The sequence below is a fragment of the Peromyscus maniculatus genome, chromosome 10 (assembly GCF_049852395.1).
Source record: "Peromyscus maniculatus bairdii isolate BWxNUB_F1_BW_parent chromosome 10, HU_Pman_BW_mat_3.1, whole genome shotgun sequence".
Taxonomy (NCBI): Eukaryota; Metazoa; Chordata; class Mammalia; order Rodentia; family Cricetidae; genus Peromyscus; species Peromyscus maniculatus.
In genome coordinates, this window is record NC_134861.1 from 7,974,942 (window position 1) to 8,001,974 (window position 27,033).

General features: G+C 51.1%; 1 protein-coding gene across 8 annotated transcripts in view; it reads left to right on the top strand.

Moving 5' to 3' along the window:
• Ascc2 (activating signal cointegrator 1 complex subunit 2) overlaps positions 1 to 16,749 on the top strand; it is a 45,022-nt gene extending 28,273 nt beyond the window's left edge. For 5 of the 8 annotated variants that reach the window (XM_006972950.4, XM_042285706.2, XM_076545827.1 and 2 more), the window contains 12 exons: positions 129 to 203; positions 1,711 to 1,818; positions 2,023 to 2,091; positions 2,248 to 2,322; positions 3,528 to 3,714; positions 5,298 to 5,512; positions 6,464 to 6,583; positions 12,344 to 12,437; positions 12,526 to 12,647; positions 13,052 to 13,151; positions 14,318 to 14,397; positions 16,286 to 16,749. In XM_006972950.4, coding sequence (XP_006973012.1) covers positions 129 to 203; positions 1,711 to 1,818; positions 2,023 to 2,091; positions 2,248 to 2,322; positions 3,528 to 3,714; positions 5,298 to 5,512; positions 6,464 to 6,583; positions 12,344 to 12,437; positions 12,526 to 12,647; positions 13,052 to 13,151; positions 14,318 to 14,397; positions 16,286 to 16,457 — 1,417 coding nt within the window. In that variant the 3' untranslated portion in view covers positions 16,458 to 16,749. Of the gene's footprint in view, positions 1 to 128; positions 204 to 1,710; positions 1,819 to 2,022; positions 2,092 to 2,247; positions 2,323 to 3,527; positions 3,715 to 5,297; positions 5,513 to 6,463; positions 6,584 to 12,291; positions 12,438 to 12,525; positions 12,648 to 13,051; positions 13,152 to 14,317; positions 14,398 to 16,285 lie in introns of all 8 variants that reach the window. The other 3 variants (XM_042285707.2, XM_076545826.1, XR_013042738.1) reach the window with 2 other exon arrangements.
• The last annotated feature ends 10,284 nt before the right edge of the window (positions 16,750 to 27,033 follow it).

A 27,033-nucleotide genomic window follows, 5' to 3' on the forward strand; every position in this document is an offset into this window, starting at 1 on the left:
ACACCCACATTGTGGATTTATGGGAGAAAGAAATGAACCTTTCTGCTCCTTTGGGTTGGCTTTTGTTTTCCATCAAAATGTGGTATTTGTGAATTAATCTGGCCTTTTACCTGTGTTTGCTTCTGTAGACTAGCTTCCTTTTATGAGATGGCAATTCCTGAAATGGAGACTGCAATTAAGAAGAGGAGGCTTGAAGACAGCAAGTGAGTGGGAAGGGGAGCCTGAGCACAGGCTGTGGCATCCTCACTATGAGGACAAAGGGGGACCAAGGACCGTGGTCGCTTGGGCTCCTAGTCCCGGACTTGGTGATCTTCTAGCCTTACTTTTTTTTTTTTAACTCCTGAAGTTTTAGTATAATTTTTTATTAAAAAAATAAGGATTGAGGATTGAACCCTTGGCCTTGTGCATACTGAGCACATGTTCTTTTACCACAGACCTTAAAGAGTGTTGGGGGTTTTTGTTTTATTTGGTGCGGGGAGTGGGAGGCTCAAGACAAAGTTTCTCTTTGTAGCCCTAGCTCTCCTGGAACTCACTTTGTAGCCCAGGCTGGCCTTGAACTCATAGAGATCCGCCTGCCACTGCCTCCCGAGTGCTGGGATTAAAGGCGTGCGCCACCACTGCCATCCAGCAAAGATTATTTTTTTAAATATGTGCTTTGTGAAGACCTAATGAGAAATACTTTGACAAGTAGAGATTTATTGTTTACTTGCTTTATTTTTTTTAGTTTTTATTGAGCTCTTTGAGACTTCATACAATTTATTTTAACCATATTCGTCCCTCCTCCAACTCCTCCCTGATTCTCCCCCGTCCTCTACCTACCCAGCTTTATCTTCTCTTTTTTCTTCCCTCTTTCTTTCTTTTCTTAACATGACAAGTCAAATCTATGCTGTCCATGTACTCTTGGACATATGGCCTTCCACTGTAGTGTGCTCACCCTAGCAGGGGCCACACCTTTAAAGAACACTGACTCCCTCTCTCCCAGTAGCTATCAGTTGCCAAAAGCTCCTCAGCTAGGGGTGGGACTTCATGACCCCCCCATACTGAGATTTGGTCTGGTTTGAGTTTGTACATGTCTTGCTCATTTTTTCACAAGTGCTGTGAGTTTATGTGTGCACTGTCCTGCTGTGTCCAGCAAACAGTCTCCTTGTAGCCGCCCACAGCTTCTGGCTCTAATGATCTCCCACCCCTTCTGCAGTGATCCCTGACCTGGGGAGAAGGGGGTTTGATAGAGATACCATTTAGGGCTTAGCATTCTGTAGTCTCTCATTCTCTGCACATTGACCAGTTAGTCTGCATTAGTCTCCATACACTGCACAAATAGAGACTTAAATATTAATTGGACACTGTCTTGCTACAGGCTACCTTGTGAGAATTGTCTGAGAGTCCTTCTTGTCCACCAAATCCATTAATTCAGTGTCCCCCAAATCCTGGCAGATAACGGTTGGTCCCTGCATGTAAGCTCAGCTTCAAGCTCTTGGTAACTGGCCTTGCTCTTCCTGACTCTCTGTTTAACTGAGAAGTGGTCTGAAGACACTACCCAGTGGTCTGAGGCTGGCCACCCAGTATTTGTAGCTTTTTGTCGCCTGTCCCCATTACTGACCTTTAAGACCACCTCAGCTGGAACTGGGGAAGCAGCTGCAACTGCTAGGAAGAAGTTCCCATGTTCCTTTCATCGCTTAAGTCTCCTTCTCTTCTCTCTGGCCATCAAAGGCTGCTAGGTGACATGTGGCAGAGGCTCTCCCATTCCAAGAAGAAGCTAATAGAGGTGTTTCACATCATCCTGAACCAGATCTGCCTCCTTCCCATTCTAGAGAGCAGGTAAGCTCCAAGGAGCCTCTTCACATAGCAGGTGCTTCTCATCACCCCTCCACTCCTTCCTTCCTCTCTGCCAAACATAATGGGAAACCCAAAAAAGTCCTTTCTCCAGCTGGCCAGAGACTGCAGAGGGGTAGGTGAACATCCAAGGGACCTGCAGGTCATCTTACACTGCCTGAGCTCATCTTCCCTCATGTCCTGTCCTAGCAGTGACAACATTCAAGGCTTCATTGAAGAATTCCTTCAGATCTTCAGCTCCTTGCTGCAGGAAAAGAGGTGAGTGGGGCTGAGTGGGGACCAGCTACGGGACAGGCCCGTGTCCCTCCCTCTAGTCCCCTGAGGCCTTGCACAGTGACGCTTTGAATACACACTTACCTGGAACAGAGGTTCTGTTCCCAACCGTGACCCTCCTGTCTATGCTCTGCCCCACAGATTCCTCCGGGACTATGACTCATTCTTCCCCGTAGCCGAAGACATCAGCCTGCTACAGCAGGCTTCATCAGCCTTGTATCCTACTCTAGCTCCCTGGGCCAAGGCCTGCCTAGGTCAGACATGGCATTCTGGGACCCAGGGGGGCAGAGGGTAACCCCCAGAACACTGACATCAAGAAGTCCACCAAGGCCCCAGCTCCTCTTTTCCTAGAAGTGACACCTGCTCTGATGTTGGGGCAAGGAGAGCCTGCTCTCTCTAGATGTGTTGTGAGTCTGGTTCTGTGTGCTCAAGTTGTACTCGAGAAACCTTGAACCCCATTGTAGGAGATGAGGACAAGTTAATGGTCAGTTAGTGAGTGTCACATGAGAAGTAGGACTACATCTCACATAGCAGAGCTCAGGGTCAGCACCACAGGAAAATACCCAAGCCCAAAACAGAACAGAGAAGATGGCCTGCTCCAAGCTTAGGTTGAGGACAAGAGTGTCCCCGGGGATTGGAGGACAAAGAGAACCGGCTCTTCAAGGAGTCCTCCGATGTCATGTGTGGCTGTGTGTATGTCAGTGGGTAGAAGTGTCTAGTGGGAATGTGCAAGTGAGCTGGAGTTGACCAACGTTCAGGCCCTTGGGTGATGCTTATGAAGAAGTTTGGGCTGTTTGCCACAGCTGCGGGGAGCATGGGGGGCAGGAAGCAGAGTAACATGGGCTCTTTATACTCTGCAAAGGCTTTATTTGGCTCTGAGAGGAGAATGCCTGGCTTGGGACCACCAGAGGCTGAGATGGCTGTCACAGGCTTCCCTACTTGGGTTAGGAGGGTTTGGATAAGAGTAGAGCGAGGGTGTGGGGGCAACTCAGATTTCTAGCCCAGTGCCCAGAGTGGCAGAGGCCATTTCTGTTGCTGGGTCAGGTCCAGTCCTGCCTCAGGGACCCCCAGTGGGACCTCAGCCTTTTCACAATACCCTCAGCATGATGGACAGGAAGTCCAGTGAAGGTACTGCCGGCCCCCTTGAATATCAGAGCAAAAGAGTAGCTGTTGGACCATCTAGTCTGGGACACTGATGGTAATCCCCAGCTCTGTCTGCCCAGAGCTGCTCTGCCGAGCAGCAGATGCTAGGGTTCAGTATGGCAGTATTCTGGCATGCTATTCCACAAGGCACCCACTGGACAGGCGGGCAGGCCCTTGGAGAAAGCATGGTCAGATACTGGACAGGGACTGAGAAGTCATACTACCCAGAGCTGGAGAGATGGGTCCTGAGCAAGCGAGCCCTTAACACTGCCTCATAGGGATGAGACCCGGACTGCCTACATCCTACAGGCTGTGGAAGGTGCATGGGAAGGGGTGGACAGACAGAAAATCAAGGACATTAAAGACCCATCAGGGGCCAAGGATTCTAATAATGAAGTCACCATGACAGCGAAGCCAGTCAGTGAAATGCCGTCACAGCTGGAGAACTCAGAGGAGGATGAGGAGGTGTGTATCTGGGAGTTCCTGCCCCGATCCCTGATTCCTTAGCCTTCCTGGCCACCCTTTGAGAGATAGGCAAGTGGCCAACCTCCCTTCCTTGTTTCTACTTCAGAGAAGAGTCTGTTGGGATTGGTAGCCTCAAGCACTGGGGCTGCTTCTAGTACCTGGGTCCAGAAGAGAACACAGCCCTTAAGCCTTTGAACTTATTCATTCATATTCTCTCTCTCTCTCTCTCTCTCTCTCTCTCTCTCTCTCTCTCTCTCTCTCTCTCTCTCTCATTTTGAAACAAGATTCTTACTCAGTGGTCCAGGCTAGCCTTGAACTCACAGCAATCCTCCTGTTTTTACCTCCAACTGCTGGGATTACAGGCATGCACTACCATGCCCAGTCCTGTTTTCCTCTATAAAATGAAGAGGTAAAGCTTTTGCTGGTGGACTCCTTCCCCAGCCCCTCTCCACACTGGGTAAGGTGGAACTCCATTGGTGGCAGCTGAGCGGGTGCCTGACCCACCTCCCAGCAATCCCAGGACTCCACTGAACAAGGTGGGAAGTCCTGGACCTAGTGCTTCCTCTCCTGGCTTTTCCAAGGTAGGCAAGTCTGTATGGAAGGGCCGCAGAGCCCAGGACTTCTCCCTGTGTGGTAGGAGACCACACACTCTCAGCAGGCTGCTCAGTGGTAACCTAGCCACTGCTTGCCAGCTGTGTGTGGCATAGCTCTTGTGCTGAGTGTAGTTGCTCCTCTGGACATAGAGATAGGTGCAGTGCCTGCTTCTGTGAGGTTGTTGGGGTTCCTGGGGCTGCTGTGTGGAGCACGTTCATTCTAGTTGCTCCTCATTGCCCAGTTAGCAAATGCTACTGTTCTTCCTGTGAGATCCCTGATCCTTCCTTCCCTGTTCTGCAGCTTCTCTGAGCCATGGAGGTTTTTATCATCATCATGATCATTGTGATGTTCTAGTGCTGGGACTGAACCCAGGCCCTGCTGGTGCTAGGCAAGCATTCTACCACCAAGCCGTGTCTCCAGCCCTTTGTTGTTTTTATTTGTCCATCTCCTTAAAAGGCGTTCTAAAATGAAGCCACATTGGGCAGTATGTGAAATGAAGTCTCCTTACTGCAAAGACTGTTACTTAAGGGAGCATTTCCACAGGGCCTCACTGGTAGCTGCTATTGTCCTTCAAAGACTGTCACCTTGGTAGAGTTGGGCAAGGACTTGATCACTAACACATAACTATCTGTGGAGACCCTCCTGCATACCAGATGCTCTTCTTTATGAGTAATGTGCATCTCTTCATTGAACCATTTGAAATAACCCCCATGAGATCAATGATATCTTGTCCATTTCATAAGGAGGGAACAGTTCAAAGAGGATATACAGTGCTCCAAATCACACAGGCAGGGGTACCTCACCTAGGAAGTCATAGGCCCCTCTTTTCACAAATGAAAAAAATAGGGGCTCAGATTTAGGCCACTTGCAAAAGTCCTACAACAAGAAGGGGCAAGGCCAGGCTGATGATCAGTGCACTGCTGTTTGGAGACTGACCTGTTCACTTGGGCAGCCCGGCCTTTCCTCCAGCACTCTGGCTTTCATTGCAGTGCATGGGTGCAGCAGCTGCCCCGGGCCCAACCGTGTGTGGTGTGGAACTAGACTCCCTTATCTCCCAAGTGAAAGACCTGCTGCCAGACCTCGGGGAGGGCTTTATCCTGGCCTGCCTGGAGCACTACAGCTATGATTCAGAGCGGGTGATCAACAACCTCCTGGAGGATCGGCTGGCCCCTGAACTCAGCCAGCTGGACCGCAGCCTAGAAAGGTGAGAGATGGATGGGAAGAGGTCCTCAAGGCAGGGGCCCCTTTCACTGCCTCTCACTCTCTTCCCCTAGACTGGAGGACGCAATTTCCTACTTTGTCACAGCAGTGTTTCCAGCATTTGAACTAGTGCCCTCTTCAAAGAAGGCAAGCTGGGGGCCTGTGAGGTTCTCAGCATACAGCTGGCTGTCCCTGCAGGGCCTGATAGGAAGACTTACTAGAGACCAGCAGTGTGGCAAAGGGCACTGACACACCCCAGCTCCAGATCGGCCTCATTGTTAGCTTATTCCCAGTTTCGAGATAAGCCAACCAAAGCCACTCACTTTCTCTGCCCTGAACCACATGGTTTTGGCCACTGCTGTCCTGAGAGCCTCAGGAGCCAGCAAGAACAAGGGCACAAGTGGATGCTGCTTTCATGAACAAAAGATGCTCGCCAAATGAATGGATGAAGTTAGCTTTGTGTCTTTAGACACGTTCCTCTGTCCTGTTTGTGTCCCATTTTACAGATGGTAGTGCAGAGCCACAAGGAGGAGCTGAGGGTGTAGTTCAGTGGTAGAGCTTAGCTTGTGTGAGGTTATACATTACACTCCTAGTACCAAAAGCAAATGCAACTGCCCTCCATCCCCCCCCCCCAAAAAAAAAGAGGTTGAGTGACCTATAACTCCCTGTCTCATAGGGCCATTGTGGGCATTTAAATGCGGGTAGAGCTTTGAAGAAATAGAAAACTGGTATGCATGGCACACAGGGAATGAGGGTGAGGTGTGGCTGTGGGCTCTTAAAGGGGCCAGGTTCAGTAAAGCCTAATTAAAGACTCCCCATTAAAGGACTTATGTCCTAGGCGTGGCTTTTGGAATGGAGTGAACAGTATGATGGGGAGAACACAGTGGGACTTGGGACATGAGTGGATGTCAGCCAATGAGGCTCTTTCCGTTGATTTCTGTGCTGTGGCCCCCAGACAAGTGAAGCCGGACCCCACACCCCTGCTGACGTCTCGTCACAACGTCTTCCAGAACGACGAGTTTGACGTGTTCAGCAGGGACTCGGTGGACCTGAGCAGAGTGCACAAGGGCAGGAGGTGAGCACGGCGGGACCCGGGGCTCTGCGTCAGTTCCGGTGTGAAGAGGAAGCAAAGGCCTCTGAGAGAGCTGGCCCTGAGCTTTCCGCCTTTTCAGTTAGTTTTATTGACGTTTGTCTCCATGTGTGTGTGTGTGTACCGTGTGCATCCTGGTGGCCATAGAGGTGCCCAGAAAAGTGCCTGGGACTGGAATTACAGACAGCTGTGAGCTGCCATGTGGATGCTGGGAACCAACCCTGGGTCCTCTGTAAGAGCAGACTGGGCTCTTAACTGCTAAGCCATCTCTCCAGCCCCTCAGGGGCCCCTCTGAAGCCTGGCCTTATGCACTGGACGCCTATAAGATCAGGTTCTTTAACAATGTGCTTTGTTAAAGTCCAGCTTTGTGTGGGGTGACTGTTAGTGATACCTCCTTGTAGGTGGTAAAAACCAGAGGGCCAGATCTGTCCCCTTGTTTCTTCTGTTATGTCTTTTGATGTGTGGACTGTTGGCTCTGTGGGTGTAGAGCCAGACAGTACTTCCTAGAAGCCATTTTTGACCTGATCTGTCTCCAGGCTGCAACAAAACAAGAAAATCAAGTTGTGTAAGTTTCCAAAGATGAAAGAATTCTGTTTTAAGGTTTCTTGTAGCTTTAGTTTATCTTCTGTGTACTTTTTCAGCATTGTAATCCATTTCATGACCTGTCCTTCAGTTAACTGTAAACAGTTGCCTGGTGCTCATTGTCCTGGGTTACTTCAGTGCCGGAGCTGTAGTGGGAAGGAAGGCAGACACTGCCTACATCCATGGAAATTTGCATTATTCAGCTCACCAAACAGTGGCGATATGGGCAGCCTCCCCGGGCCTTGCTAGGGCCGTCAGCCTAGACAGGAAGGCTGCCCTGAGAAAGTGACAGAGAGTTAAAGGATGTGGAGGGTGGCTCTGCAGAGCAGGAGAGCAGGGAGGAACCTTCCCAAGCTGAGTGAGCAACAGCAACAGTGGCTTCCAGGCCAGGGGGAGTGCGGCCAAGGTCCCTTCAACTCGGGAGCTTTGTGTCATAAAGGTCACCCGAGGTGGGCATGCAGCTCCTGCCTGTAACTCACACACTCGGGCACCTGAGAGGAGTTTCACGATTGCATAGTGAGTGCCAGTCTAACCTGAGACCCTGTCTCACAAATAAGTAAAAAAACTGCTGGGCTCTGAGTGGCTTCTCCTGGAAGAAACTGAAGTCAGTGGTGATGGCGGGAAGCCTGACAGCCAGGGAAGGAGTGGAGTGGGGAGAGTTAATAATCCTGCTGCAGAGGTCTGTAAGCACATGATCATAGAACCCGGAAATCCATGGGCGCTGTTCAAGTCGGTCTGTGCTGTCCCCATCAGAACAGTGAGGACAAGAGGGTCTAGAGAGAGAGGAGACTGCCCAGCCTGCGGCCTTGTTCGGGTAAGAGCCCCGAGCAGAAACAAGCGTCGCTGCTTCAGTCAGAGCCCAGGGCTGCTCCCCTCCCTGGGGCTGCCAGAAGCTTGCCGCCTGAAGGCTCAGCAGGCACAGGGCAGCTTGGAAGCCGTCTGGTTGACTGCTTCATCAGTCACATTGTGACACCCCTGGATCCCGGGCAGAACTGTTATTCCTATTGGTGGCTGCTGTGGGGTCCCCCAGGCCAGCAGAAGGCATGGGGAGCCCGACTGGTAGGTCCCTCCACAGAGCTTAGACTCTCTGGACACAGGCTTCCGCTTGCCGTTCATCTGTAGATTCACCTGGGTCACTCCTCATCCTCACCCAGTTGGAGGTAACCTTTGAGCATTTGCCAGTGGGCTGCTCTCAGCTGTCAGGGTCATCAGAAGGGCTGAAGCAGCCAGGTGTCCCGAAAAGGCTGTGTCCCAATTCTGTGACACTGGCTGCCAGCAGAGACTGGGTGAGCAGTGTTTACCAATCCTACTCTGCTGGGCAGCCCAGGGGCAAGGATCGTAAAGAGGCAAAGCCTTCATTCATGGTTCAGTATTTATCCACTCAGCAAATATTTATTAAGTCCTTTACTAGCACAAGATCCTGTGCGGGCACCAGGAAAACAAGGTGAGCGGGGTACTCTGGCTTTGCCCATAAAGGGCAGAGACCGTGGGAAAGACAGGGCGTCAAGTAAGCAGGTGCACCAGGAGTTTACCAGGGACACCTGCCTAGTCAGGGCAAGGTGGAAGGGCAAGGGCCCTGCCTTCAGGTAGCAGGTGGAGAATTAAGTAGCACAAAGCAAATCACACCTGTGTACATACTCATTGACTCTGAGCAACATGAGGAACATGCTCGGCAGCTTTGGGAACAAGTAGGGTCTGATCTGTTCCCTTACACACGAAGAGCTGCAGTGGGGGGGTGGGGGTTGTGGGGCTTGGTTACCCTGTGGTTTTTATTTGGTAACAAGCACAAGATGGGGCTTTTCTGTCTTCTGGGACCTGGCTTAGGGGTCCCTAGAGGGCTAGAGGGGACCTCAGCTATTTGAACTCTGGCTACTAGAAACATAATGCCAGAGGGAGTCCAGACAAGGTATTGCCTCTCTTTTATCTTTTGTTTATTTTTGGTTGTTGGTTTGTTTTGTTTTTTGATGATGCTAGGGACCAAACCCAGGGCCTTGCCCATGCCAGGCAAGTGCTCTACCATTGTGCACTACCCCAGCCCCATCTCTCTTTTAGAGAATTGCAAAGTGTGCTCAGAAACTTCCCTATTTTTCTCATATGTCATCAACAGCACTGGGCCAGATTTGGGGGCTCTAACATGGAGTGCAGAAGTGGAGCCATATGAACCCAAATCCGAGCTAGGCCTGGCTCACACAGCCCCAGCACATGGGAGGTTTTAGAGCTTGAGGCAACCTGGGCTACATCAGGACATCCTATCAAAATAAGGAAAAAAGAAATGAAGTCTGTTAGGAGCGCATCCCGACTGGAGGATAGCTGGGGTTGAACACCAAGCACCTGGGTACAAAACACATGGTCCTTTGGGTACTCTAGAGGACCCTGGAAGATAACAAGAGTTGCCTTCAACAAAGGTCCTGTGGCCAGATGTCTGTGTGTTTTGTCTGCCTCTTGGAGAATCACAGAGTACACTAGCATGTAAGACCGACAGAAGAAACAATTCATTTTGTTGCGCCCAGCAGCTGCTGGTCCGGGTCTGTATCTTTCTGTCTTCTTTTTCCTTTGGTTTTGTTATTGTTGTTTGTTTTGTTTTCTGTTTGAGACAGAGTCTAGTGTAACTCCAGCTAGCCTTAGACTCACTAAGCAGCCAAAGCTGACCCTGAACTCATAGTCTTCCTGTCCCTACATCCCAAGCCCTGGGATTACAGCCTTGCACAGTGCACCACTGTGCATCACAGTGCACCACAGTGCATCATAGCATTCTCAGCTCATCCCTGAGAAGCGAATACTGTAAGCAGGAACTAAGGGGGCTTTTGTTTTGCTTTGAGATAGGGTCTCACTGTGTTGCTCTGGCTGGCCTGGAACTCACTGTGTAACCAGGCTGACCTGAAACTCACAAAAATCCTCTTGTCTCTGCCGCCTTAAAGCTGGGTTAACCCACCCTCCCGAACCACCTGTCCAGTCCCGCTAGTGCTAGGTTTAAAGGCATGCACCCCCACACCATGCACGCCGCTGTGATTCAGTGAAGCTAGAGACTTGCCGTGATCACACAGCTTAGGAAGTGCAGCGCAAACCAAGTCAGGACCTGAACCTTTTTACAAGCTCTGTGACTCTGGGCAGGTTTCTCTGCCCTTCTTTGTCCCAGAACTTTCACCTGGAATGTTTATTGACTCTACAGGCCACTAGGGACCTGTTTGAATTGGGTCTTTATAGAACAGGGTTGAGTGGCTAAGAAGAGGAAAGGTGACCAGCTTCAGGAGAGCAGGCATGTTCCTGGCCTTGCTGCCACTTTGTAGGAGGCCAAGGTTCCAAAACACTCTGGGAAGCCTCTGTTGCCTGTTTCTAGAGGAGGCTGAAGGCCAGGCTTATGAATGTATCTTTCCCAGATGCTTGTGTGGGATCTTACTTCTCCAAATCCATCAAGGAAGCAAAGTGCAGTGCCCTAGACAGGCTGCCCGGGCCCCTGGCTCTGCTGCCTGGCCTCTTCCAAGGCCCAAGTGGGGTCCATAAAGGGCAGCTTCTCCATCTGGCCCTGCAGAAAGCCTCATAACTAGACACTTTCCACCTTCACTGCCCAGAACCTGGGATGACAGAAACCAGGAGCCTCAGGGAGCTGCCAGACGATGATGACACCTCTCCCACTTCATGGGCCCCTGGCCCAGCACAGAACCTGGCATCTCGGAAAGCACAGCTGAGCTCGTGAATGTGTTCTCACCAGTGGTACCAGCCACCTGGAGAGGCTTGGCTCCCTTCCACTTTTCTACCTCTTTACCAACCTGGCAAAGAGAGCCAGGTGCAGCGCCAAGGCCACTGTCACAGATCCACAACCCAATCTTGGCGTCTGCGAAAGATTCCTGTATTGGACTTCCTGTTTGTTTGTTTGTTTTAGTTGTTTTATTTAAGACAAAGGCTCCTGTAGTCTAAGCTGGCCTCCAGCTCACCGTGTAGCTGAGGCTGACCTTGAACTCCTCATCCTTCTGCTTCTTTCTCAAGTGCTAGGATCATATACTTTTGCTGCCATGCTCAGCTTTGTTTTTGTTTTTTTGAGGTAGGGGTCTCTGTAGCCCAGGCTGGCCTTTAACTCTTGGCCGTTCTCCTACCCCAGCCTCTCAAATACTAGAAGTGGGACTGTAGGCGTGAGTCACTGCAGCCAGCCAAGACTCCTGTTTACCTAAGGTATCTCTCAAATCTAAATCAAACGCAGCATCCTTTGTGTCCCACGAGGGCTCCTGGTGCAATCAAATACCCTCCTGTCATGGATTTCCTCAGCGCTTCCTCCAGACCCATGCTGGCCCCTCCGTCCTGTCTGTCGGGTGGTAGCCCACCTCCATTCAGCATGGTCTGTGCCTTTCACCCCCAGCTCTACTGTGGGTCCAGATACATGTCTGACCGTTTCTGAATCTCCTCCCTGCTCAGCCTTAGAATATAGCCTGACATATAGGAAGCCCTTAATAAAGGGCTTTCCAAAGCTTTCCTGACCATACTAAGGCTGCAGTCCCACCCTGTCCCAGGCTCCCAGACAACCCTGCAGACCCAGACGCCTGCCACCCACCCAGAGCCAGTCATTAGAAGATCTGCATAGAATCTGCATGGCTCTGTGTCTCACTTTTTTTTTTTTTTCCTCAGACCCCTTCCTTTTGATACATTCCAGAGATCAGATCTCATCATTAAGCTAGATTTCTTGCCTGGCATCTCTAATTGATTTTCCCCTGCAGGGCCAAAAAACCCACATTCCATGAGTCTGTGTTTGTGGCTGCCAAGCCAAGATTCTCTCTACAAGTTGGCAAAGCCATGGTCAAGAGACCTGAGGCCCTGCTGACACTGTGATGCTGTGCAGTGTGAGCCAGGGGTGTCCTCCCCCCACCTCCATCTGTCCTCACTTTGGACAACTGACATTGGCAGTTGTGCTACCAGACTTTCCTCCTCCCACGGTGCTCTCACGTGGAAGCTGGCACTGCAGAACAGCCCGGGAGCTGCTGTAGGGACCCCCTCCTGCCTCCCCCAAGAGTGCCTGGGCCTTTCCTGAGCTCAGGACAAAAACTGCATGTGGCCTCAGCAGGGTCTGCGGTATCAAGAAGTGAACCCAGCGTCTCTCTGGACCTTTTGCCCTCCCTCCGCAGTCTTCCAGACCTGATGGTGTCCTCCCTCTCTCCCTGCTGTCCCTGGCTCCAGGAAGGAGGAGAACGTGAGGAGCCTGGTGAACGACAAGCGGGCTGTGGTGGCACAGCGGCATCGCTACCAGCAGTACAGTGTGGTAGTGGAGGAGGTAGGCTGCCCGGCCCGGGCCTCTGCTGGGGTGGGAAGTCCAGCACCCCAGTCCTCTGACCCGCACGCACGCGCATCTGCTGTTGCAGGTCCCACTGCAGCCGGGAGAATACCAGGTCGATGACTACGAGGACGAGTACGATGACACGTATGACGGCAACCAGGTGGGCGCCAACGATGCAGACTCTGACGATGAGCTCATCAGCCGCAGGTGAGTTGTGGCCGACACACCAGTGTCAGGAAGCCAGGACCCCACCCCACCCTCTGCTGCTTCACCCAGCCCACACGAACTCATGAAGCCTTTTTTTTTTTTTTTTTTTTGTCTTAGCAAGTCATGTTTTTTTCCTAAGTGCAGAACATTTTTCTCAGCAGAATCTTGTAGGGATTCCCCTATGCAGATCAAAGCAGGGCTTCCCTGGTGAAGAAAAAGACTGGAGATCCCTAGGGCCCCAGCTCAGCTACCCCCTGCTCTCTCCACAGCAGACCACCTGGGGACTAAAGCAAAGCCTGCTTGAAGACCCCTGTGGGGTTGGTTCCCTGGCCTCCTGAGCAGTGCCCTCCCCGGCCGGCCTTCTCCAGTCAGCCTTTGATCTCACTCTGTCTTCCAACCCTCAGGCCCTTCACCATCCCTCAGGTACTGAGAACCAGAGCACCTGGAGAAGGACAGGAGGAAGAAGATGATGAAGTGGAAGAGGTTGAAGAGGAGGCCCCCAAGGTATGTCCTGGGCAGGTGCCAGATAAAAGAGATGCAGCTCTGAAGGGCCAGCTGGATGCCCTGTGCCTGACTTTCCTGCCGCTGACCCTCCTGGTTTGGGTCCTTTCAAGCTCACACAGGCTGTTGGAGAGCTGCTGGCTTTGATCTCACTCCACTGCCCAGGGGACCCCCAGGGGACAAACGAGAGGCTGGGTCTGGAAACAGCTGAGTCATTAAGTCTTAGGGTCTGGAAGAAGGAAGGGTAGCTGTAGGCTGCTGTGCCCAGCTGGCCTTCTTAAAATCAGAGAAGACTTGGAGCCCTGAGGCTCTGGAGGGTCAGCTAGACCTCCTAAGTCTGAAAATTCAGTTTTAGCAGCTAAACTTTTTCTTCAGCTGAAATCTTCACTTGAAACGCAACCTAGAAAGCAGATGAAAGGTGATTTTGCTCCATTTGAGGACAGTAGCCAGGCTCTCTGCATCCCCAGCAGCCCCCACAGGGACAGAGGCAGGTGTTCCTAAGGCTGGCCGCTGGAGGGCCTGGCAGGAGTTAGCATCCAGGGATGGGAAGTACCTGACCTGCCCCAGGGCTCTCAGCCACTCGGCTCCATCCCTCCTCTTCACCTAACCAGGGGCAAGTCCAGATTTGCATTTGAAATATACCATCTTCCCATGTCACTAATTCTACTCCTTTGGATTGTTTTAAGCTACACTATGTGTCAGAGCCTGCTTGTTTCCCGAGGCTCCAGCTTTCCCCTGCCGAGGTCCACCACACACTCTGAGCATAGAAAGCTGTCCTCAAGAGCTCTTTCTTACACAGCCCTCTGCTGTGGCACCAGAGTGAGGTCTGACCTCCGTCTCAGGGCAAGCCTGCCGCCAGGGCCTTCCTTCATCAGCTTCCACGGCCTTTTGTGTCCTTTCTGTTGGCCGTCTGGGCCAAACCCATGCACTCCCACTGATGTGCCTGCCGTGGTCCTTTCACCCACCAGCCACCCCACGTCCCTTCAGCTCCCTCCCCTAAAGGAAGCTCCTGCTGGCGACCAGCCGGCTCAGTCCTGAAGATGGCCTGCCCTGCATGCTGTAGCAGTCCCCACGAAGGTGCATCAGGATTCCTTCCAGCATGGCTCCACACAGCCTAGGGAAATGGAAAAGCACGTGGGTGCAGATTTTCTCTTCTCTTCCTTCCACAGCTGGACCATTTCATCCAGGATCCTGCAGTGCTGAGAGAAAAGGCTGAAGCCAGGCGCATGACCTTCCTCGCCAGGAAGGGGTGAGCATTGGAGGGGTTAATTCACCTGAGGAGACCCATAGGGAGCCCAGCCGGCCATGCAGAAAACCCTGGGGCTTTTTTTTTTTTTTTTTTTTCCTTCCAAGACAGGGTTTCTCTGTGTAGCCCTGGCTATCCTGGAACTCACTCTGTAGACCAGGCGGCCTCTGTAGAACAGGCTGGCCTCGAACTCAGAACTCTGAGCTTGGCCCTGAGACATTAAATAACTTAGTAAATGTCAGTCACATAAAGATTGAAGCCAATCAAAGTGTGTGCCTATAGTCTTAGGTATTTGGGAAGCTGAAGCAGGAGAATCATTTAAAACCAGGGTTTCAAAACCAATCTGGGCAACATAGCAAAACCCTGTCACACATGAGAGCCTCACCTCACGATGCAAGCCCAGTACTCGGGTGACAGAGGCGGAGGGCGTGATCACACAGAGAGCTGTTTGCCCTGAATGGCCGCCTTAGTGTGGCCTGCTTCCAGCCAGCCTTCCTTAACTAATCATCCCGACTACCTTGTCCGGGCTTTTAAAACTCTGTTTCTGTTGTCATTCTTTCCTTCCTTCTTATTCTGTGTGTGGCTGCCCCCCCGCCTTCTCTTTTCTCCTCCTGTTTATTCTCTCTGTCTGCCAGCCACACCTATCCCTCTCCTGCCCAGCAGTTGGCTGTTCAGCTCTTTATAGACCAATCAGGTGGTTTAGGCAGGCACAGGAACACAGCTTCGCAGAGCTAAACAAATGCAGCATGAAAGAATGCAACACATCTTTACATTATTAATCAAATGTTCCACAGCGTAAGGAACTATAACACATCTTCAGCTAGTAGTCCACAGCAAGACGGCCTCTGGCTCTGAGGGTACATAGTGAGAGCCTGTCTCAGAAACAAGTAAATAAACAGGGGTGAGCCCAGATGGCTCAGCTTTGTGTTCCACACTCATCATCAGTGTAAATCTGTCACTCAGCACGGGGTGTGTTCAAGGCTCGCTGGTATCGCTGGTATCGGCAGAATAAGCCAGGCAGAAGACACGTCCATAGTGGCTTAGAGTCATGATGGGGACACAGATGCACTTGAGCTAAGTAAGCCCTGAGGGTAGAAAAGGTGGGGAAGAGGGTTTTTGTTTTGTGTTTCCAGACAGGGTTTCTCTGTGTAGCCTTGGTGTCCCGGAACTTACTAGTCCAGGCTGGCCTCAAACGCAGAGATCCGCCTGACTCTGCCTCCCGGGTACTCAGGTTAAAGGCGTGTGCCACCACCGCCCAGCTGTGGAGGAGTTTTATTAGAGTGAAAAGTCCAGGAAACACAAGTCTATCAGAGAGAGCATCTTAGCAAGGATCCCTGAGGCAACTGTCACGGTCCTTCTTTTGCTAGTGAAGAAACTGGCCAAATGGGCCAAGAGCAGAAGCATAGGCCAGGGGTGGAAGTCTAGTCCCAACCTAGGCTCTGGGGGTCGGTGATCTCACCGAGAGACATTGGATTTCTGAAGGCAGTAGGGAGTCACAGGTTGTTGATCAGGAAGCAAAACTGTTGTGATTTTCTTCCATCTGGCTCCCTGAGGGAATGCTTTGAGTAGACTCCAGAGGCTGGTGGCTGAAGGGACCAAGTTAGTGCCTGGTGTATAAAAGTAGAGCATTGTTCCATTTGTAGGGGGCCACGTGTGGCTGAGAAGGAGCCTGTCATCCAGCCCCCTAACAGTTGATGCTCACAGATAGGTGATGGGCCCATGTGCAGAGGCTAAGAGAAAATCAGGCCCAGGGCTGGGGCTCCATTTCCCTTCCGGACCTGGGCCAGGGTGTGACTTCAGTGGTAGCCCCCAGGGGGGACTGTGGAGGTCTTCCCATCAGAGCCTCTTCCAACTGATGTCCCTCATCATGGGGTGGGTGTTGCTCCTTCAGGTACCGGCCTGAGAATTCTGCAGCAGTGACGGGCAGCCCCCGGGGCCATGGGCAAAGCCGAGAAACCACCCAGGAGCGCAGGAAGAAAGAAGCTAAGAAGGCAACCAGAGCCAACCACAGCCGTAGAACCATGGCTGACCGAAAGAGAAACAAAGGCATGATCCCGTCCTGAGGCCACAAAGCTGCCTGGGTGAGGGAGTCCCCTTAAGGCCACCACCACACCTCACCTGCCAGCCAGCGGTGAGCGCCTTCTTGTCGAACACAAAGTGCCTTATCCCTTGGTGCGGGAACCCAGTGCCATCAAGCAGGCTGTCTCCCTGCTGGGCTGGCGCAAAAGGATGGGGCTGCAAAAGGAAGGTGTCTTTATCTTGTGCAACAAGACACCATCTCACGGAGTCCTGGATGGCAGGAGACCTGTGTATTCAGAAGCAGCAACAAGCCCATGAATAAAGTCTCTGACCTTCCACGGTGTCCATGGCAGGCTCCAGCCCTTTCCCTCCGTCATTCCTCAGCAACACCGCCACCCGAAAGACAAGAAGGCACAGTGCTCCCCCTTCGTTCTGTCTGTTGACTCCGTGTGTCTCCTCAGCACTCTTCCTTGCTGGTGTGGCCTTTTCTCTGTGCCGGTGGAAGGAAGTCACCAGTGGGAGACCTAAGGTCCCTTCTGCTGCTACCTCATGCACCTCCTCCCCAGGAGGTGGCGCTGTTTCCAGTTCACAGTACAGACTGGGGAGGTGAGCCGCGGAGGGCTGAGTGTGCTCCTAGGCCGCAGGCAGGCAGTGGCAGAGCAGGTCTTAGAAACTCTGTCTGATCCCTGGCTGTACAGGTTACAGATCCATGTAGATGATGTCAACCTCTGTGTCACAGCTGGAACAAGGACACTTAGCCGTTACAGAGCCTCGTAGTTATAAACATACTGTTAGCCCCCAACCCTCCCAAATCTAGAGATTGGAAGCTACTAAAAAGAAGTGAAGGTATTCTTTCTACCAAGCCCTGCTGAATCCAGTGGGACTTGGCTGGTTTCCAGGGCCCTGTGCAGGTGCGGTCCACTCTGCAGTGGCTATCAGCTGACAGGCCCCCTGGGTGTTAACTGATGTGCAGGGGAGCCACAGTGAGGTCTTTGCTGCGCTGACCCTGACCCAGCAGAGCCTGGAGTCTTTTTTAACACTAATAACATATGAAAGAGCCACCCATGCACCCTTGCATCGATGTTGTGTACATGTTATTTGCACAAGGAAGGATCCGGAGTCTTATCTGCAGACCTTTGGATGCCAGGGACATTGATTTGATTGCAGTTAGGACGAACGGGCAGACAGACACTTGATGAATTATTTTGTTAGGCCAGCCGGCACAAGTGAAAATCAATGGCAGTCCCTGTGCCTTGCTGACCTAGGGGAGCATTTGAGATGCAGAGTGGGTATGGGGTGGTGTCTTCCCCAAGGGATGCTGAATTAGCTGAGATCTGGCAGAGTTAGCCATTCTGACAGACAGCAGGAAAACAGTTTCCTCCTGGAAGCACTTACCAGTGGCCCAGCTCAGTGGCAGGGTCATTTCTCCCTGACTGAGCTCAGACCGAGCTGCTGTCAACAAGGCAAATGGGCTTTTGGAGCTTTGCCTGCTGCTGCTCCCTGCAGCCACCTAGAGCAGCGCCCAGGTTTCCTGGGAGCAGTCTGGCTGAAAGAACAGACCATTACCATCTTTCTGTTTCCCAGCATGGCAGGCCAGATCAAACAGTCCCCCAAGGAGCAGCATGTTGCTTGCACCTGCACGTCAGGACAGCCTTTCGTGGCACTTTGACACCAGTCTGGAGCACTCCTGTCCCCCTTCCCCTCGGCCTGAATGAGGGCACTGGACCAGATGAATGGCACTGTTTGATGTTGGTGAAGTCCCTAGAGATGGAGGCTGACTGTTGCCCAGTGGTGGAGCACTTACTTAACATGCACAAGGTTTTCCCCCGTACTACATACACAAAAGTCCCCAAGGGGAGAGATTCCAAGTTTAAGATTGGCAGCCCAAGAATGTTGGGTGGGTGTGGGTGGACCTTTTGGTCCCTGTACCCACCCCTGTCCCCACTGCTCTCCTATTCGGGTATTTTCTAAGTGCCTTTCCTGTGCCCTACAGCGAGTGTGACCATCATAGATGTTTCTGTGACCACCAGAGATGTTTCTGGGGAAACTTAAAACCTTGAAAGGACACAAGACTCAAGTGTCTTTAATAGCCTGTGAATGGTTGTAAGAGCTTCTGTGCCCTGGGAAGCAAAACCAGAGATGGATTATAAGAGACCTAAGAGCTTGTGGAAAGGGGCTGAGCAAGGAATCTGCACATAGTGACTTAGTCATGGCTGCATGTCCTTGCCAGCTTGCTCCAGCTGCAGCGTGGAGGAGAAAACAGTTGGCGCAAGTCTGCATGTCACTGCCCCTCCAGGAGCCCAGAGTCAATAATATGAACAGAAAAACAAAATCAGAATCAACCAGAGTTAGACATGGTGGCACACACTTATTTCTTGGGAGGTAGAGGCAGAGTTCAAGGTTAGCCCAAGCTACATGTGACCCTGTTCATAAATGGATAAAAACTAAATCGGAAGAACAAACTTAAAAGCAGACTCCGTGGACATAGTCGAGCATTGTTTGTGAGAATGTTAAAATTCCTTTTGCACACTGACCAAATGTGGACGGTGATGCTGGTGATGCTGGTGGCGGCCATGATTACTTCTATTGGGAATAAACACATTTCCTGAGCCTCACTCAGGCCAGAGTTTCTCCTCTGTCTTTTCCTGGAGTTGTCTTTTCCCTTCCTTAATCTTGCAACATTGGGTCAGATGAGAAAATTGAGGTACAAGGAGACCCAAGGTCATCACACAGCAAGGGACCCCGGTTAGGGTCAGCCCAAGGAGTGTCTCCTGAAGCCTTACTCTAGCTTCAAGCCAGATTGTTCCCTCTCAGGGAAGACACAGGCAAGTACTGAGAGCACTGGGTGCTTGGACATGCTAGGCTGCTGGGACTCCTAAGTACGTGGGATGCTGTCCCACAGAGCTGGGTTTCTTTTTTCTTTCTGTTTTCCACCTTCAAGAGGTTTGTCTAGTTTACAGTTCAGCCTACTGAATAATGCTTTGGTTTTGTGGGTGTGTTTTGTTTTTCAGACAGGGTTTGTCTGTGTAGCCCTGGCTGTTCTGGAACTCACTCTGTAGATAGACCAGGCTAGTCTCAAACTCACAGAGATCTACCTGCCTCTGCCTCTCAAATGCTGGAGCTAAAGTCCTATGCCACCACTGCCCAGCCATGTGTGTTTGTCTTTAAAGAAGAAACTGTTTCAAAGCTTTGTTTTGTATTTGTGCGCTCTCGTGTGCACGTATGAGTTTATATTACGTGTGTGCAGGTAATCGCACAGACCAGAGGAAGTTGGATCCCCTGGACTAGAGTTAAATGCAGTTGCAAACCACCTGTCATGGGTGCTGGCAGCTGGCCCTAGGTCATCCACAAGAGCAGTGCACACCCCGACCTCTGAACTGTCTCTCTAGTCCTTATATGGTTTTGTGAGACAGGCTCTTGATATGTAGCCCAGGCTGACCTCAGCCTCCAGTGTGGTGGAATTAGAGGCATGAGACCTTTCCTCAGGATAGAAAAGGGAAAGATGGTGGTGTCCTGGCCAGAGCCTGAATGGCACTGATGCCCTGGAGAGTTCTGGCCAAGGCCAGCCTGTCCAGGGACCAGCCCCAAATAGCCAACATCCACATTTGCTGCCTGCCCTAATGGTAAGCTGATTGGGAAGGCAAAGTGGAGGACCAGGACCCCTATTTGGTGTGTGTGTGTTCCGAAGCCCTCCTGGGTATCAGCAGGTGTACATAAGGCCCGCCTCTGCCCTCCTGGAAGTCAGTGCGAAGGGCATGTGGACACGACATGTTTCAGAAAAGCAGGCAGACTGAAGAAGCCAAGGCCAAGGGTGCTTATGCATTGGGCAGAAGCAGAGACTGTGGTCACCAGAGACTGTGGAGCTCAGCCTGGCTTGGCTAACGGGGCCGGGTGGGGGCGGGGCGGTCAGAGGCTGCAGGAGAGCTGGCTCTGGGACTCAGCATTGCAGAAGAGGAAGAGGAGGCTCAAGGTAAACAAGGTAGGTTAGCACAACCCCACCTTTAACTTTCTAGAAGGAGCTGGAGCTCCAGGGACCCATTGGGAGGAAAGCTGGGCTGGAAGCCATGCCAGGCTGCTAAGCCATCTCTGGCCTCTGCTCTGGGTGTGGAGCCACCAGGGAGGAGCCTGGCAGAGGCCGAAGGTGGCCGTTGCAACTCTGCAGCTCTAACCAAGGTCACTAAGTTGATTCTGAGGCTGGAGCAGTGCATCTTCTAAAGGACCCTGGTTCAATCCCCAGCACCCAGATGGCAGGGCTCTGTAACTCCAGTCTTGAGGGACCAGAAGCCCTCTCCAGTCTTGGGGGTCACTGCCTACATGGGGTGTCCAGGCATACATGCAGGCAAAGCACACACACACACACACACACACACACACACACACACACTAAAATTGAAAAGGTCACAGCCCTATGTGTGAACGGGGTGTGAGTGAGGGATGAGTCCTGAGAACAGCCATGAGATTTGACCTTCATAGCACACAGAAGAATCTCTAGCACCAATAGATAAGAGGGCTTTACACAGGTGTCAACAGGCCCTTAGCATCATCGGCTTATGAAACCCGTGTCTTCCCCTGCGCCCCTAACACACTGTCCTGAGGATTTGTGAGTTCCTGTCAGTTTACTTGCTGTGGTCTAAATGATAAAGGTGACGGGCACTGAATTCTAGTTTTCCAAAGATGACATTATGACACCAACTGTTTTTCCAGTTGCAAGACACTCACCGCCCACCACTGTGACATATCGCTTAAGTGTTCTGCCATCCCAAGGAGGTAATTATGACTCACCCCCCTCCCAAAAAAAGTGGTGGAAGTGAAGCCACGAGAGTCAGTTGAAGGGTATCAAGGATTTATTAAGATATAAAATGGGAGCCGGGCGGTGGTGGCGCACGCCTTTAATCCCAGCACTCGGGAGGCAGAGGCAGGCGGATCTTTGTGAGTTCGAGGCCAGCCTGGGCTACCAAGTGAGTTCCAGGAAAGGCGCAAAGCTACACAGAGAAACCCTGTCTCGAAAAACCAAAAAAAAAAAAAGATATAAAATGGGGAGAAAATGCACTCATGGATCCAGAACTAAGTAAACAGCCGCCATGGTCCTCCATTCCACCCAGGGGTGAATGGAACCAGCAGTACAATCTCCAACCACCACAAGAGACGGCAAGCACGTGCCCTCTCCTCCGTTTTAAGCAGTCACATATCCAGAGGAAACCACACCTCTATCAAGCCAGATACCCCAAGGTCATTGGTGGAGTGAATTCTCACAACAAAGTGGTTTTCACCCAAAAGTCAAGCTGAACCCAGATTCCTGTAACCTCCAGCATGCTCTTCCAAGTGTTTGGGCACAGGCTCCGGGCTTGCTTCCCCTCTCACCTTCTCATCTCCTTGCTCAGCATTCTTTCACCCAGACACTCAGGCCTGCCTATGCCTGTTCTTTTTATTGCTAATCCATCCATAAAGGAGGACCGGGGAGTCAGCAGAGCCCTGGCCCGCAGCCAGGAGGTGGGGAAGGGGCTCAGCTAGTACGTGTCTGCGGCCTAAGCATGAAGATCTGAGTTCTGATCCCCAGCATCCAAGTAGAAGCAGGTACAATAGGCCAGGAATAGTGGCTCGAACCTTTAATCCCAGCACTTGAAAGGCAGAGGCTGGTGGGTCTCTGAGTTCCAGGCCAGCCTGGTCTACAGAGCGAGTTCAAGCATCAGCCACTGCAGCAGCTCAGTTCTTTACTTAAGGATGCAAATAGGCCACGTCTCTCTAGTTTGGTACTTGAGCTGAGGGGCAAGTGGGGGGTGGGGGGGTGGGGGGGTGTATTCCATGTGTGTTTGACTTAACATGGACCAGGGAGGGTCATCACCTCCTTGATTCTTGATTCTAAACATGGTACTTCTGCTGGTGCAACTTATAATTCAAATTGTTCTGTTCTGTAAGGGGCAGAGGAAGGGAAAGATAGGAAGCTGGGCAGAATGCATTTTTATAATTTCCACTTTACCACAGCTTCTATGGGGGGGGGGGAGTTCCCTACAAGGGCCCAGTTGGAAAGGCTTCATTAGGCAATCAGACATTGCGTGGAATTGCCGCCAGAGGCTGGTAGTGGCTCTCACTGCTGGAGGCCTGCACAAGAGAGAGACAGATCTGTGCAGACATCAAGGACAGGAAAGGGGAGGGGATTCAGTTCCACAGGGTAAGGTGTGGGGTGAGATAAAGGCTGCCCCAGGAGTGCACAAGGCTGTGGGCTAAAAAGTGTTGGAGATGTGAGATTGTCAGGGACATGGGGGGCCATCAAGAGAACATGATCAGACCTCAGAGGGAACAGCAAGCAAGGGACACTTGGATGATTCAACTGCACAGTCATCCTCAAAACCCTCAGCCTGCACCGAGTGGATCCAATATGCTAATTTATGCTGCTCCCTGAAGACTGAAGGAGGAGCCCCCATTTGAATGTTTTAAATCTGTTTAGATTCATCTTATATGTATAACTGTTTTGCCTACATGTGTGTCTGTGCACCCCATGTATACCTGGTGCCCACAGAGGCCAAACGAGAATGTTGGATCCCTTGGACCTGGAATTACAGGCGAGCCACCATGGATGCTGGGAATCAAACCTGAGTCCTCTGCAAGAGCAACTAGTGCTTTTAACACCTGAACTGTCTCTCTAGCCTGCGCCTGTTAATGTCTTTGTTATTGAGTTATAACAAAATCAGCCTGGTAGGCCTGGGCTAAGCATACAGTAAACACTGTGGCATAACTTCCTTACCACCATCACCGCCACCGCCACCACCATCACATCACCACCACCACCACCATCACCACCACCACCCACCCCCCCATCCCCCACCCCACCCCGAACTACAATCCTTGTCATCCATTTCCCAGATGAGAGGAGACAGGCCTCAAAAGAGGAAGCAGCCTTCCAGGTATTCCAGATGGAGACTGGAAGGGCTCGGATTCTTTTATTTTTGAACACTTTGTGTGGGGGTGAGAGGGTTGGGGGGGTGTGTGCATGCGCATGTGAAGCTCAGAGGACAACTTTTAAGAGTTGGTCCTTTCTGCCTTACTGAGATGGCGTGTCTGTCCTTGGTTCTGCCTTGAGGTGTTCTCCAGGCTAGCTGGCTACAGACTCACTCTCCTGTCCCGACTTTCCATCTCACTGCAGGAGGGCTGATATCACAGATGTGCCTCACTCACATCGGTTGTTTTGTTTTTTTTGTTTGTTTGTTTGTTTTTAGTTTTATGTGTGTGAATGTTTTGCCTGTATGTATGTCTATACAGCATATCCTTGCCTGGTTCCCAAAGAGACCAGAAAAGGACATTGGATTCCCTGGGACTAGAGTGATGGATGGACAGTTATGAACTGCCATCTGGGTGCTGGGACTTGAACTTAAGTCTTCTGGAAGAACAGCTAGTCTTTGAATGGCTGAGCCATCTCTCCAGTCCCTGTAGGAGGCCAGCTCCTACCTCTTTCAAGCGTTCCTATGAGGAGAGAGGAATAAGAAACTTTTAGACAGGAAGATAGCAGAGAGGAGACAGACAGAAACACAAGATAGCTTTGGGAAGACCTGGATCAAAATCCACTGACTGCTTCTGTCTCGTCAAAGGGGACAAAAGACCTCCCCTTTGCTAGATCAAATCACACCACACAGCCAAGTGCAGCCCCTTCCAAACACCTGGTAACCATGCCCATGGTCCAATCATCCCTTTATGCCACCCTGCTGGGTGAAGCAAGCTCAGATCTCACTAGAAAACCTCTATAGGTCTCCACAAATCCCCACATTCAGCTTTTTCCATGGGTTTTGGGGATTGAGTTTGAATCAACTGGCTTGTGTGGCTAGCGTACTTACCTGCAGAGCCAATGCTCTGGTTTAGAGGGACAGGATTTTAGTTCAGCCATTCTTTTTTTTTTTTTCCCCCATAACTCATGACTGGCACAGACTGCAGAGCAGAGGGAAGCTCAGCACGGATGCTAGTTGACAGGTTCACGAGAGAGAGGTGTGAGGAAGCCTGGATCTGCAGAGCAGGCAGTCGGAAGCCTTAGAAGGTATTTGAGCAGGAGAGTTGACCTGGGAAAGGAAGGGGCCAGACAGGCTTAGAAGGCTCTTTGCAAGAGTTTGGGAACAGAGCCCAGAGGTGGTGCCACACACCTTTAATTCCAGCACTGTGGAGGTAGAGGCAGTTGGATCTCTGAGTTCTAGGCCAGCCAGAGTGAGTTCCAGGACAGCCAGGGCTACACAGAGAAGCCCTGTCTCAAAAACAAAACAAAAAAGTTTGGAAACAGCTAGGCCAGGAAGCCACAGGGAGGCTGTCAGCACAGACTACCGACTGAGTGGCTCCTAGCCAGCATTGTCTACACTCTGTCCTTGCTCTGTCCTTGAGGCCAGCTGGCATCTGCCCTTAGCTTTCAGTCTCTATATAAATTCAAGGGTGTCAGGCCAAGGCCCTGATGAAAAAAGAAAAATGAGTTTTCCATGGCTTAAAATAGTAGATATGAAGCTGGATGTGGTGGCGCACGCCTTTAATCAGGAGGCAGAGGCAGGTGGATCTCTCTGAGTTCAAGGCCAGCCTGGTTTACAGAATGAGTTGGTGAGTTCCAGGACAGACAAGACTGCACAGATAAACCCTGTCTCCAATAAAGAAAGAAAGGAAGGAAGGGAGGGAGGGAGGGAGGGAGGCAGAGAGAGAGAGAGAGAGAGAGAGAGAGAGAGAGAGAGAGAGAGAGAAAGAAAGAAAGAAAGAAAGAAAGAAAGAAAGAAAGAAAGAAAGGAAGAAAGGAAGAAAGAAAGAAAGAAAGAATTGAACTGCCCCTCTACAGCCAACTGTCCTGCCTGTCACTCTTACTGCCCATGTCACCCTGGTGAGACAACCTTCCTGAGCTTCATTCTCCACTTACAGTGAAGTAGAGAGCAGTGGATGTCTCCAAATGCGGATTTCCAGCAGGTGACCAAGAAGCCTGGTCATGGGGAGCCCAAAGAAGCCAGCAATTGTGTGCGTGTGCGCGTCTGTCTGTGTGTGTGTGTGTGTGTGTATGTGTGTGTGTCTGTGTGTGTGTGTGTATGTGTGTGTGTGTCTGTGTGTTTGTCCATGTGCGTGCGTGCGTGCGTGTGTGTGTGTGTGTGTGTTTGTCTGTGTGCGTGTGTGTGAGTGTGTGTGTGTATATGTGTATGTGTGTCTGTGTGTGTGTGTCTGTGTGTTTGTCCGTGTGCGTGCGTGTGCGTGTGCGTGTGTGTGTGTGTGTCTGTGTCTATGTGTTTGTCTGTGTGCGTGTGTGTGAGTGTGTGTGTGTGTATGTGTGTGTGTCTGTGTGTGTGTGTGTCTGTCCATGTGCGTGCGTGCGTGCGTGTGTGTGTGTGTGTGTGTGTGTTTGTCTGTGTGCGTGTGTGTATGTGTGTGTGTGTGTGTGTGTGTGTCTGTGTCTGTGTGTTTGTCTGTGTGCATGTGTGTGTGTGTGTGTGTGTCTGTGTCTGTGTGTTTGTCTGTGTGCGTGCGTGTGTGTGTGTGTGTGTGTGTGTCTGTGTGCGTGCGTGTGTGTGCGTGTGTGTGCGTGTGTGTGTGTGTGTGTGTGTGCGTGTGTGAGTGTGTGAGTGTGTGTGTGTGTGTGCGTGTGTGAGTGTGTGAGTGTGTGTGTGTGTGTGTGTGTGTGTGTGTGAACTGGTAGCTCACCCCATACAGCATGCTCATCCTCTGCTGTCACTCAAGCAGCTTCCTTCGACTTCGACTCACCCTAGGAATTTGTATTCCACCCCGACTTTGCCCATCGCTCAGACATTTACAATGCATTGATTTCTGCCCGTCCTCAGAAGACTTGAAGCTCATTTGGAGGGCAACCCCCGTTCCTTGTTTTGGGAAGGGCTGGCTGTGTGCCAGGGATGGACTCTATTCCTTTTAAATAACTTACATGGTTTTCCGCTCTTACTACAAGGCAATGACATGCTCAGTATGGTTCCCACAACTCGGCAAAGAACAAAACGATAATCCCCCGTGTGGAAAGAATTGTGGGCTCTGGACTTCTTGAAGCAGTTTTTAGGTTTCAAAAGAGAAATATATGCCTTCCTTGGTTTTCAGCAAAATAGGACCATGCTGAACACATTGTTAAGGCTGAGTATTGTGCTGTCTGTGGACACTTTTCCTTCTCACTTCGTGTTCAGTGGCCACTCACACCTCACCACAGGCTGCTTCAGTCTGGCTGCCCCCTAGAGTGTACACTTGGGCTATTTCTAATAATATCCTCTTCAGAGATGATGAAGAGCCTCCTGCCTAAGTGTCTGCCTGCATTCGAGATAAGTTTCTCAGGATACAGCTTCAAGAATAAAATAGTGGGGTCACATTTTTATTTTATTTTATTATTTTAATTAATTAATTAGCTAATTAATTAATTTATTTATTTTTGCCAATTGTGCCTAAGCATTCAGGAGGCTGAGACAGGAGGATTACCATGATTTCTAAGTCAGCCTGACTATATGTGGAAACCCTACCACCTTGACCCCCCAAATTATTTTTCTTTAAAATTTCCTAAGCAAGTGCTATATCCTTGGTCTTGCCTTTTTAAAAACCATTTTTATTTATTCATTTTATGTGTGAATAGTCTGCCTGCCTCTGTGTATATGTACCACGTGCACGCTTGGTGTCTATAGAGGTCAG